The sequence below is a fragment of the Bombus fervidus genome, chromosome 11, assembly GCF_041682495.2.
Source record: "Bombus fervidus isolate BK054 chromosome 11, iyBomFerv1, whole genome shotgun sequence".
NCBI classification, from domain to species: domain Eukaryota; kingdom Metazoa; phylum Arthropoda; class Insecta; order Hymenoptera; family Apidae; genus Bombus; species Bombus fervidus.
The window spans coordinates 8,476,124-8,489,938 of NC_091527.1; the positions used below are offsets into that span (position 1 = coordinate 8,476,124).

The 13,815-nt window shown below is 43.7% G+C and overlaps 2 protein-coding genes across 5 annotated transcripts in view; one reads left to right on the forward strand and one right to left on the reverse strand.

Annotated features, from left to right (window-relative positions):
* LOC139992332 (uncharacterized) overlaps window positions 1-13,815 on the forward strand; it is a 261,704-nt gene that overhangs the window by 97,529 nt on the left and 150,360 nt on the right. The gene's annotated exons all lie outside the window — the stretch shown is intronic.
* Window positions 1-13,815, reverse strand: part of LOC139992329 (nephrin) — a 138,444-nt gene that overhangs the window by 36,261 nt on the left and 88,368 nt on the right. For all 4 annotated transcript variants that reach the window (XM_072013073.1, XM_072013074.1, XM_072013075.1 and 1 more), the window contains 2 exons: window positions 8,373-8,600; window positions 692-843 (listed from right to left, as the gene is read on the reverse strand). In XM_072013073.1, the coding sequence (XP_071869174.1) occupies window positions 692-843; window positions 8,373-8,600 (380 nt within the window). The remainder of the gene's footprint in view (window positions 1-691; window positions 844-8,372; window positions 8,601-13,815) is intronic.

Consider the following 13,815-nt stretch of genomic DNA (forward strand, 5'->3'; position numbering starts at 1 on the left):
GTCGACTATCGTAATGACCTCGGCTAAAAGGGGTGAAGCAACGTTAAACGAGCCAACGCGTTAGTCTATGAATTACCAATTAAATACCATTGCTCGAGCCATATTTTTCGCTTTCTTTCTCCCTCGTGGTGGCGTGGTTTTCTCAATGTGGTTATAAATGGCGCTTGTATTTACCACGTTGCAGTCAGAGCGCAGAAATAATAAATTGAGTCGTCGATAGAAACTGCAAGATCGACAGAGGGTTGACGATGGCAAAGTGTCGAAGAAAGTAGAAACAAGATAGACGGAGGCAATGTAAGAGAAATGAAAGTAAAGGCAGGAGAAACGCGAGATACGATAGAAACGATTTTATTTTTAGAGACCTTTTTACGCCTTGTCTCATCTAAAGTTTATTCTCCTTCTTAGTATCGTTAGTACGGAATATCGTTATCGAGATGTCGTTATTTTTATTTCTTTCAAGTTCGAGAGAACGATTTCGCGAGCAAGTTGACAAGGTGTGCATCGATCGATGGAAACGTTTCGTCTCCCAGAGGGAATATCAAAAATCGTTCCATTTCGTTCCGCGCCATTACCATAGCTTGCTACGATTTTCTTCTGTTCCATTTATTTCGCCGTTCGTAACGTTTTGTTTTATTTCGAACGCGTAATATTATAATTGTATCTGAAAGATTATAATCTGTCTTCTACTCACGTTTTTAATGGTCCTCTTGAGTTGTTTAGAAGCCTTCCACCAGGTTAAAACAGCCGGTGGTTTCGATCCCGTGCTCTGACATCTTGTTTCGTATTTCTTCCCCGCTGATAGGATTTTGTCTTTGCCCATGATTTCCACTTTCAATGGTTTCACTGAAATTATCGCCAGACATAGAAAGTATCAAGAGATATTCTTAACGAACAAAAGTCGAAAATTTTACAAGATACGAGTACACGTGGCAAAATTTCTTTGATAATTCTGGAACGTGATAGTCGTCGTGATTTTATTCTATCTTTAAAAATAGAGTGGAAACAGTAAGAAGTTGCAGAAGCACAGTACGTGAAGTGAAATGGGACAATGAAACGTATAAGAGCGCGTCGAGGAAGCGTAAAGAAAATGTTATTTGCGAAACTTCTCGACTCGGTTATCGGGACAGCATTCTACGAAAGATTTCGAAGAGGCCAATTTTCAGGGACGCGAGCGCGCCTAAGCGCTTTCAGTTTCGTACACGTCCCGTTATCCCTCGATTGGATCGAAAAATAAAACGGTTTCAAAAAAAAAAAAAAAAAAAGAAAAAAGAAAAAAAGCAACGCATTCGAGACTAGATGGGATACGGCGTTTTAACGTAATTAATAACGATTACGTTACAAATTTCTGCTTGATTGCGAAGCTCGGTTTCATCGGCGGGCTGAAGGGGAAATAAAACGTTGCAGGCGTCAGAGAGTTTCATCGTAGATCGAGTTGACAGATGCCTTTCACAGCGAGGTCTTGGCTTGTTATTAATTAGATGACGAGATTGCGACCGCGCGCGGCTGGCAAACGGGAAAATAACCGAGCATTAATTAAACGTTCTGCTCGGTCCGCACGCTCGAAAACCGTGCACTGACGCAAACCGGGAACGGCGTGGCACGGCACAGCGCAGCATAGCTATTCCTCGTTACCGGCCTGTAATTATCTGCCATTGTTCGCGGCCGTTAAAGCGTTCGTTACTTGGTGTCTACGCGTTCTCGTCGTCTGCAAGTTCGCGGTCGGCAAGCTGAATCTTTTAACCGAGTCGATTAACGATCGCGGAATCTTCGTTTCCGACTTTCAAAACTTTCTCCCTTCAGCTCGTTACCGAGCTCTACGGTTCGTTTTGCCGTTAGAAAGATTTTGATCGCTTTGCAACTTCTTCGACTTTACAGCCCGCGGAGATAAATACAGTAGAAGGCGACCGCGCATCGCGGCACCGCCAAAGATTTTCCAACTTTCCACTGATTTCTGCAAGACCCGAGAGAAACTTCCTCGAGACGTAAATTTACCGTACGACCAGACTCTACGCTCCGGACCGGTTGAATAATCATCGTTATTTCTTCCCTCTTCTAGCACATTCTTCCGTTGTTTTTCTTTTTCGTTCCCTTCCTTTTTTACATTTATCCGGTTCTAGCGCTTACTTTAAACCGGACCTTTCCTCCAGATCATACAGTTTCTAATTGAACGTATCGATCGCTTAAACACGAATGGACGCATCGTTCGCTGAACGAACGTCTACCTACTCGCGTTGATCAAGTGCTACGTAGAAAATCTAGATCTCCGGTAGTTGACGTTTAAGCGATTATTTGCTAGTTTGCGGGACGTAAAATTTATTTCTACGTATTTTCCGCGCACGAGACAATTTTAGCGGACGAAATTTTCGTTTAGCGATGCAGTAAACAAAAAAAAAAAAAAAACGCGGAGAAAAAGGAAGGGGAAACGACACGTTATGCAGAGAACCGGACCGTCACTCTAGCTAGTTGAAAACTGTGTCAGAGTCAGGCTACGCGACCAACAACTTTTTTGTTCGCCTCTGTCCACAATTTTGATGCACTTACTGATCCTGACAGTATGTTTCGAAACACCAGCTTTGTTCGCTGTCCGAACAAAAAGTTTTCCCATCTCGTGCTCGTCTCGCCGGAAATTAAACCAAGACTTTTGTCGATTGCTCGCTTTTTTTCCTTTCGTCTACCGTGACTCTAAAAATGTCAAGATACTACAGATATATCGTACAGTATTATGTTTCACCCTTGGGGATTCCTCCTCTTCGACGATCAAAGGAAACTGTCGCGTAAATAGAGGATAAGCGTTAATAGATCGCGGAAAAGACGAATCGAAAAGACGCGACGTTTCGCTATCGCCGTTTCAAGGCAAGTTTTTGGAAATGAACAGGGCAGAAACAGAGATCGATAAGAAGTGTCGGGAATAGGTTGCAAAAAAAGTGGGGCACGGAGTAGGACGCGGTGCAATGGCGTACAGAGGCAAGAAAGGAACGTCTGTACAAATAGAACTCGTAGGAGCAAACGAAAACAAAAACAGGCGGAAATTAGTGTGGGTAAAACTGCGGAGTGTTTAATTTGTAAATCAAAATTCATGTCGTCGGGTGGAAGGGCAGCCGAGAACGGCTCCTCTGAATTTGACTCGCTGCTTTTTAATACCCACACCTCAACTACGAGATAATCTTTACATTTTTCTTGCCGCCTCTCTTGATATTACCTCTTGGCTACCGTGTTTCCGGTAATTCTCGCTTTAAATTCATTCAAAATTCTTTGTACAGCAACAGGACGAGAGAAATACGAAATCGAGCTAGAGACAAGGATGTGGAATTTCGCCAGCCGTCCGCGACAGTTTATTTCGACGTCTTGCCAGTGTATTTATGCGTTTAATATGTTTCACGGTTCGCGGGCTTATTACTGACGAGGGAATAATGCGTCTCGCGCTGGGGAAAAAGCCAGAGTCGGACTAAGGAGGAACCTTGCAGAGGTTGAAAAAAAGAAGGGCATGGGGGAACGAGAAAGGAGAAAAAGGAATTGGAGAGAAGTTTAAATGGCTCGTTTGTCGATTAAGTCGGTTAGTTCTGGAACGAGCGAACATTAAAGAACGGTCCGTATGCGCCGATTCTGCGAATTGTCGACTTAAGTGAAATTTTAGCCAGATCGGCCACGATTCTAAGTGATATTATTGCCATAATTTGGCAAAACCGCAGCTCGTATCATTTTCACCAAAGCTACCGCTAACCTCTTCTCGCTCGTCGCTTAAACGAGTCGCCCGGTCTGTTTAATAAGCTTTTCCAGCAGACCACGCCCAAATACGATACGATCGCGTTTGCGACTTCGCGAAACTCAACCTTTCTGTCGAAATTAACCAAACTTTACTTGGTTTCGCGCGACTGTTCCAACGTAATATCAATGGTAGGGGTTAGGTTTTAGTTTCGTTCCTATCGATGCAAACTTTGTTATTCTGACCGTCTCGTCGAATCGGTAGCGGAACCGAAATTGGATCGTGTTATACTTTTGACTCATCGGGGAAATACACGTTTCGTAATGATAATCGTACGAAAACAGGAAGTTATTAACTTGCCGCGAGCTCGGTAAGGTATTAGGAGCTAAAAGTTGATCAAGTTCGTTCGTCTTTGAGAGCGTTTGCAACGCTCCTGTTCTTACTTGTCTCTCGACCCAAAAGTACATCCGCGAAGATTCGCGGTTATAAGATTCACTACTTCGTGGGTCTACGAACGTCTCGAGTTTCCTTCTTTTAGTAAAATTTTCCTCGCGTTCCTACCACAGCGTGTCACGCGGTACGAACAATCGAACGATCTCTATCCGCGCGGCTTTTACACGATGGTCCTTCGTCTTCTTCTATTTTGTTTTATGCATCGCCGAATAAACGTTCGATGAGCACTCGAAGACGAAGGAGCAGGAAAAGTTGAATCTTATGTCTGATTATTATCGATGGTCGATTATTACCACGAACCGAGTGATCGATTAGAAACTCGATTCTTGCTTGACTCTGATCGCTTTCGTTGATATTCGTTTCTATGAAAGACTAACGAGCAAACGAAGAGAGGTTCGGTAGTTTTCTTACTAATTAACGAGAACTCGATGACGGCGGATTGGTCGGTGGACTTTTGTCAAATGTGAGTTCTTTGTTGCCATTGAACGTAGAAGTAGAAACGTGAGATTTCCCGACTGGTTAACGAAGTCGAGCAATTTTCTTGAGCGGCGTTCTCCAATTCCACGCGCTAATGAAAATGAGCCACAGAGAGAAAATCTTTGGCCACGTCGCGGTCACGTCGCGATCGTGTCATTTCCGCGTCACTCGATATGCTCTTGAAATAGTCTTGTTAAATTGGTAAACTATCGCAGTCCTTGCGGATTTATGTATATATAAGATATACGTATATCCTATATACATCTGTATGTATATCGGAAAAGGACGTCGAAGTTGCAAGAGCATACCTCCAGATGTGACCGTCACCCTCGAATCTTACATGGCGATATTCCGATAATTCCAAAATATGCAGATGTATTCGATGCAAATGACAAAGACTTGCTCGAGCCAGGTGCATTTTTGGTCGGAGAGAGACGCATGCCGGCTAGCTCTTCGGCTCGTTAGAATTTCAACTGTATCGATCAAGAATCCTCCAATTATCCGATGTACGCTTCATCGGTCGTGCCTCCAATTAGTCTGAGATTAATGGAAGCAGAAAGACTTCATTTTTATCCCAGCTGCTCTTCTCTCGAAAGAATAATAAAACCGTTGTTCGATTCATATCGAAGGCAGCTAATTTCCGAGTATGTATCTGTTTCTTCTATGGTTTTATATAACATGCGTATAGCATGTATGTATATATCAGCGAATCTTGAATCAGTGAATTTTAGCTCAAAGGACGCGATCTTGAAATAATTTATCTCGTTTCCAAACAAACTCGTTTCTTTGATTTTATTTCTCGCTAATGGCGCAACTTCCTAACGATGTTATTAGTATCGAATTTTAACGCGACGTTTGCTCGAATATCCGTACTTGTAGAATAGTTCGTGAGATATATATTTGCGTGAAGTTTCTACGTAAGTTTACGCGTTTCTTATCACTGATGAAAACACGTGAACGCGAGGCGTTCGACCAAGGCGAGGCGGAGGTACGATCGATTCGTGCCCACGTCTGTCGTCAAGTCGTCTCTTCAACTCGTTAGACTTTCGAGTAGTTGAACGGAGTGCTTGTCGATCATTCGCCGCGTGCTTCATCTAACTCAGTCCAATCAACGAATAATCGAGCATCCCAGTTACCAACTCCGTACGAACGATTCAGCTGGATCGTTAGGCATCGTGGAAGAAAAATGCAAGGCAATCTTGGTCCGATTAACCATTTCACTTTGTTATTGGTTACGCTTTAGACGACAAGCGGTTTGATGTTTGTTATCCCGTGTACGAGCCAAGTATCGCAAAGTCGATCTAGTATCGCGCTTCTTTGCAAATTGCTGATTGCTTTAACGGATAACTCGGGTGAATGGCGATTGTTGGCGTGTTACATGGCGCCGACGAGAATGGGCACGTGCTAGAATTGTAAACGAGCGTGCAAGCAATTAAAGTTTTGAAAGTTTTGAGTAATTGGTTAGTGTGCTTTGCAAGTGTTCGAGTTTGCCAGGGTTAGATGTTGGAGTTGAAGAGAGTGGTGGCCAAGTCGATTAATCGTTGAGTCCGTAAGTGAACGTTAAAGCGTAGTCCGTAAGTGTGACTGGGGATGAAGATATTGAAGGGTGTAGGATAATAGAAAGTTTAGCGAGTGGAGTTTAAAGAGTTGTGTTAGTGTTGTATTAAATAGGCGATCAGTGTTAATATCCATTCTCACTTAGCTCGATTCTTCGAGTAATAGGATAATAGATACGTATTCCTCGTGGGAAAACCGATTTAAGGGATGTATACGTGAAACAACGTAGAGGAGAATGAAACGAAGGAGGTTGAAAGCGAAAGGCGATGAAAGATTTCTCTGTTTCGCCGAATTTCCCATTTTTAACGATATCTATGACGCCTGGTCTAAAGATGGTTTTCATTTAGCGCATATTTCCCAAGCGAGTCTTTTACACCATCATCGTTCAGAATTACTCGATTCGGTTTCTTCTTGTATCCGACGAGCGGTAAGACCTTCCGCGGCGCGCAATTTAATTTAAAGTTGTTTGTCCGATGGAAAAGTTTCTCGCGGGATGAATCTCGAGCGTACCGACGAGTCGGCCAGCAACCCGGTGCTTATGAAATTATTAATATTAATTTCCTGCATCGACTGACATCTGCAATCGCGGTTCTGTTCGCCGAACCAACCGGAGAGTTTTTAATCGGATCACGAACTACGGGAGCTCTTAATACGCGCAGAGAATACGAGAAGAGTCAGCGTGGACGTTTCGCGTCGCGTCGAAACTTGCCCTTCTTTTCGCGCGAGAAACCCTTTTGGATAACAGAGCGATTGCGAATTTTAAAGAAAACGTTCCCTGATGAAAGTTGGGTTCGAAACCGCTGGCGGTTTAGAACGGGGGGCGAGTATCAAGGAGAACGAATCGAAGTCGATATCGTAAAACGATTCGTAGCGACTTTAATATCGGTCGTCAAAGAAGCGTCGGGATATATGGTCGCTTGTGTTTCTCTTCTTTTTCGATGATTATCAACCGGTCGGCTTTGCTGGGATTAATTCGGTTTCGTCTGATTTTTTCCATTCACCATTGCATCGACGTTTTCGCCCGATAAACAGAAAGCAATAAGTCGTTCCTTTCGACCATTCAAATCGCTAACGGGTCAGCTGCGTCGAAAGGAGGCAATTATCACGATGTATTTATTCGATGACGTTTTTCTGTTTTATCCAAGATGCGAATACGCGTTTCTTTTCGATTATCGTCGAAACGTGCAGCAATGGTTCGCGTGTGTTGGGTAAACGATCCCTCTTGTAACATATACATACATGTGTGTACGCATTTCGTAAAATTTAATTGGACATGGTTACAGGTATACCGATTCGTATTGATGCACGTGGCTCGTCGCGGTTCGCCAGGCGATTTCAGAAGTAACGTTATTAATGACATCAGAGTCCTGATTGCCTTTCAAACGTGATTTCCAGTGTTGCGCGGTCGTTGGTTGTCGAACATACTACACGTACCTCTCTTTCCGTTATAATCGTTTGAAAAATGTTTCAATTTCAGCTCGTCGAATCTAACTGCTGCCATTGATATCGCCGTTTTCGAAGTTCGTTCATTTCGGTCAGATTTTATGGGAAAAAATCCGTCGTAGAGAAGTTCGACGCGCGATGGTTAAACGTTCGACCGTTTCTCGATTCGGATAAAAAAATACACGCACAAACACTCGATATCCGTTCCTCTCGTCCGAAGAACTTTGTTCGCTTTTATCCTATGTGCGACCACGCGCGTGAAACTTGCACAAAAGTAAAAGAGGAAATAAAAGATAAAAAGAAAGAAAAATAGAGCGAGAGAGAATACTTGGACGTGTACGCGTCGGGTGAATGGGCACGACGAAACCTCTGTGCCGACGGGACAAACACTCGAGTTTCGAACCAAACGATTTCCTGCATCACGGGTAATTAGCGCCGTTAATTATTAATCATTTCATTAACATAACTGGGTTGGCTTTCGCGGCTAACGAAGAGGCAAATTACCTACTGTTCTTTTAGGCAGATAAAACGACGTTATTCTTCTGTCTTTTGTAGACGACTTAATTGTCTTAATTGCGATCCTCTGGTATTTCGTTCGTTCCTTCGATTTTTTGAATAATGTTTTTAGCTATCGGCGGTGTTCTGAGCGTGCGTATTCGATCTTTCGAAAACGGGAGGGGCCGGAAGAATCGCGATAAAGAATTAACGAGAATGGGGGAAAGCGAGTCATTCCACTTACTGTGAAGTTCGATGATAACGGCAGTGGTGGGTGGCGGTGCTAAATGAGTATTGCTTGCTTTGCAGAACAGTTTGGCGTGGTAGTGACTTCTCGTGAGACCCTTCAGCGTCACATTGCTTATGGTTACGACGTTGGTTTCGCCTCCTGGCCCTTGGGTCTCCCGAATCTCCGACGGCGCATCGATTGTCTGCGACTCCAGAAACCACGTGACCCGGGGTCTTGGTTTACCTAAATCGAGCAGACAAGTCATCTTAGAACGTACACAAATGACACGACTTATGCATTTGCATGCCACTTTAGTCGTCAGCGATCGTGATAACCGAATGAAAATGCAAACAAAATTACGTTCATGGAAATCTTATAGTAAATCTCCAGTATCGCAAGCTATTTGGAGAATTATTAGAATCACAATGTGTCGTGTTCTTATGTACAGAATTTATAATTCTTATTCCCCTGAAGGACGTATATACGATACTGACGACGTATCGTTACTTTACACGTTAGTCGTATAATGTTTTCCTGTTGTTTCTTACATCTAGTTGGTATTCCGCTGTCTTTGCGTCCCAGTCTTATCGCTGAAATTTCATTTATGTCGTCGTTACGCTTTGTCCCTATTGCCGGAATTCTTGATTCCTCGGAAGGTTAAGTTTCCCAGTTGTTAGAATTCCCTCTGCAACTTCTTTTATCTCTGGTAGAATTCTTTTCTCGAATGTAAGAATTTTTCCGAGTCGCAATTTCATCAGGGTAGGTTGTACTTTAAAAAGGTATCGCCGAAGGAAAGCCCGTCGACTGAGCCTCAATGATACGGCATTTTCTAGCCTTGATCCGGGATGATCACACACGAAAGTAGTTGAAACCGGAAGCAAACTCTGAGAAACGTTTACCGTGGCGAGATAGTCGATAGAAATGATTTTCGAGAAAGTGACTATTAGTAACCATTGACCGAGCAGGGTAAATGGACCGATGGATACTCGACCAAGAGCTAGTTGTTGGTAGCGTAAGAAAGCTTCGGACACGCTCCGTCACTCGTGGGAAAATCTAACGGCGTCGATGCTTGATATATCGCTGTTTGATGTTTTACTTGGCAATCCCGCAATATCGTTGATCCATATTTGACGGAGTGTTCTCTATCGCTTGCTCGTAACAAGCAGGTTGATCGTCGGTTAGGACAATTCGAGTAACTGGACTAATCCGAGTAGACGACGTATCGAAACTGTGTCCATGTTTACGAATGTGTATCAGAGACTCCGAGCTAGTCGTCAATCACGTCGCTCGACGGGTCTTACTCGGCCACAACATTAGCGATCTCGATAGTCTCGATGTACCGGTTATATGGTCACCTAATTCCTCGAGTTAATTATCCGTGCAAATTTGTCTCCTTGAATCGCGAGTATAGGAAGATCCCGATGTGATAGAGTCGGCGTATTTTATCACGCAAACAATGGTGTACTTCCGGTATTTCCTTGATTAGATCGAAAATATGTATACATACTGTATACACGCAGTAAAGACGAACGCGAACGCGAACGCACAAGTAAACGTATCTCTGGATAGATCGGTTCGTTGAGAGAAACAAGATTTGGTTCATTTCGAAGGTGAATTACGCGCCTGGAGAGCTAACAGTGACAGAAATCGTGGATTGTATAGTTGAAGGAGAAAACCGGTAGAGGGAGAAATCGAGGGTGAGTGTCACACGCTCTCGACTTTCCGGTAGGCGAGATGGGGAATTATTTCATTGCTTCTACGAGAACGGAACTAGAAAAGGTGGAAGTAAGGGGCCGGGGATTTCTGGGGATAGGAGGAGAAGGATGTTTATTGCTCTCCAGGTTTCCACCTGGTATCATGGATGGTACACAGGTATATATCACGAGGTTCGCGAGCTGAGTACGACTTGCTCGTAATAATGCTACGCGACAGCGAAGGAAGTACAATAGAAGGTGAATTTTAGTGGATTTCGACCGCATTCGCTACATTTGTAGCCCCGACAAGCCCCGATCGTTTCGTTTACTCTGCACGAATTTCGTTAGATATACCTTGATACTTGATTTTTCTGTAATTTTGATTCTCGATAGAAGCAAAGTTGGAAATTTCAGAAATGTCTCGCGCGACTGTTTGCTCGTGGACGCAGCTTGAAACTGGAACGTTTCACGAACAATAGACCGCATGGTGTTACGTTGAGAGGTTCCTAATAACGCAGCTAAGTTTAGCTGCCACTTAAACGATGCCATTTATACGATTCAAGTTTCAAGATTCGTCAACGAGGCAACCTTTCCGCGGTAATTAGTCTTGTTACGAATAGCGATCGATCTCCGCCCCTTTAAGCTGGGTTTTTGACTTTTCGATAACGTTTTTGCCTGAGTAAGGGTCCTTAAGCAAGTCTGTCCCATTCACACTGGCGGAATTTGTTGGAAATCAATTACCACCGCGATTCGTCGAGAAATTCCATAGTTTGTACTGATTTTATTTTCCTTCCCGTCTTTGCAGTGGAACGCTGGGAACTTTAAAAAAGCCGGAAAAGTAAAGATCGAGCAAACAATGAAAGAGAAAAACTGCAGGATTCGCGAGTGTTGGTCCGCGAGGTTAAAGCAAGGAATACCGTTAGCCGCGGGTCACGTTAAAACAAACACTTTACTCTGACCTGCTGTAAAATTACTTTCATGCGGACGTTTTAACAATGCCGAAGCAACGCGCAGCAGTCGAGGAAGGTGACGCGTGGCAAAGGCTGAAGATAGTATATACGTGTGGTATCTATACATTGTGCGACAACAATGCGTGCCACAATGGACATCTCGCCAAGGTGTGTTGAACATCTCGATCGCGCATCGTTCACGATCCTGTTTTTCATATTTCGCGTGTATTGTTTCGCGTCCTTGGAAACTGTCGAAGCAGAAACTCGCTCCAAACGAGATAACTTCCGATAAAGTAAATCAAAATCCTTATTTGTAAGAGATTATCGGAGTTTCTTTTCGTTTCATGGATAATAGAAGAGTTTCGGTTTGCATATAAAGAATCTCGTGTCTAGTTTGTCTCAGTTTTAGGATACTCGTCTCTTTGCAACAGCGTTTCAACACCGTCCTCGATGTCCGACCTTAATTGGAAGAAAGGAACGTTCGGTCGCGCAGTGACCTTCCATTTTCTGTTGTTTTATCAAAGACGGTAAAAGCGGTAAGTCTGAGAAAGAATCTACGGAACTTACGTCTCGAGTTGATAAAATTCCAAAATTCCGATCTTCCTTACTTCATGAATCCTCTTTTAACCAACAAGCATGACGTACATAGGAGAAAACACACTCGTAGAAATAGAGCCGCTGGAATTTTTGGAACCTCAACGGCCGACGATGCGACGCGACGCGACGGCTCGCTGGTTTTTTATGGTTGCACCTTTGTTCGCGAAGCACTTATAAAAAATATTTCAACTATTCCACAAAAGTTTTCGGTAAATATTTTTCTCGACAAGGTGAATGCTCGTTTTTGCCTCGTTTTCACGATTCGTGGAATCGCAGGGTGGAAGAAAAGGCGTAAGTTTTAAAGGATGGTCGGTCGGTCGACATTTCGTTCAAGTTCATCCGACTGGTTTTAAGCTCGCAGCCAAATAATAATCGCTACTTTGGCAGCAATACCTTGCCATCGCGAACTCAAATCTGCCGTTGAAAACGATCCCGACGATTATTCACGTCTTATGCCAAGTTACACTCTTACCTTGAATTTTGGACACACTACAAGTACTTTATCATATACTTACGACTGTTCGTCTTTTGTACGCATGGTTTCGTACAGTTGGTCTTGACACGGATTATACTTCGCGATAAAATCGCTTTGCGGACTGGAGCCGCTATTATCTTTAGCTATAAACAACTCGCGCATTGGTTTGCTCGATCGTAATCCATCAAGCAGACGTAAGTTTCGAACTTCTTTGTACGGAATTGGCAATTTCCAAAGGAGAGTCGGAACAGCGGCAGCGGTTGCGAACTGCCGTGACTCAGGGACGATCGTGAAGTAAGGAGAAAATATAAATTTGTCGTAAGTCGCCGCATAGACCGGTGTTTGACAGTTCTCGTTGGTTACTCGTATCTCGTTCGGATACCATGAAGTTTGGCCGACAATGCGAACCTTCCGGAAGTCGTGGGTTACCTGTCCGTGCACACGAGAAGAGAAAACTCTCAGAGCAAGTTGGAAATTCGTTTTCTCCTTGGAGTGACAAATCGCTCGTCCGAAGGACTGCAGGGTGAACGGCTGGCTGGCCCGACGACTGGTTGGCTGTGAGCTGTAAGTCGTGTAATCTTCCTCAAGGACCAGAGGAAAGAGCACGGGAAGAGAGAACGAAAAAATTCGTTGTTGAATTAAGGAAAAAGTTCCGGCAGAGCCAGTTTCTCGTTAATCTTTCAGATTCCACTGCTCGATGTAATATCGAATGTATAATGAAATTAAAACATTTTGGTCTCACGAATGGTGGAATGTTTCTGAACTTTTATGTGCAGAACAATGTCGATAGCAAGTTTCTCGGAAATTTACCTCGATTAAATAATGTTTAATAATACGTTTGCGATTGGCATATCGCCGCTCGAGGGCTTTTTTCAATTTTCATTTTTCCTCATTATCGTTGGAAATCGTTCGGTAGAAAAACAGCGAGTCTCGAATTCGAATAATTTCGAAACGACTAGTCTCTCTATCGTTTACGTTCAGAAGCGTTGCGCGAACCAAGAGACGATAATATAGACGGATTTCTTTTTCGCTAACGATCGATGCATCATCGAATGAGTTAAGGAGGGTTTGAAAACTCGAGACACGAGGCTGTACCGCGAAAGAGGGTACCCCGTCGAAGATTAAAATTGGCGTCGATCCAGAGAATTTGTCGCGCAACGTGACACCTATCAGGCGACGAATCTTGGAAAAATCGCGCTGGACTCTTCTTTTTCCTTTCTCCTTCTTTTCCTTCCTCCTTGGACTTTTCGCCTATTTCACTTCGTATTTTCTTCGAATAAGCGAATGCTGGCTGTAAATGGAATTGGCTTCGCTCCAGTGAATACTCGCGGTTCAAGGAAATAGGATTTTTCGTCCGGCGCGCAAGATTCGAAAGACGTTTGCGCATTCGTCACCCTTCGTGCTGCGTTTTACGCGCGATTACATATACGTGCAGATTTCCCTTCTCATGGTAGACGTCGCTCGCGTCATGTCGCGGTTTCGTCTTAACGCGACTTACATACCTCGGGACGTATCCCATTGATATTCCGCTGTCGTATTTTATCTCCGTTGCTATTTTTTCGAGAAACAGACCCTAGGAGACTATTCGTTTGACTGACGTATCGATGAACGCGAAACGAGACGGCACGTTGTACCATTTCTCTATTAAATTTCGCCAAGGAACGAGTCCCCTCGAAGAAGAAACCCAGTTTTAGCGCTGTCGTCGAGCAATTTGATCGAGTATGACGGATGCTCGGTTACTG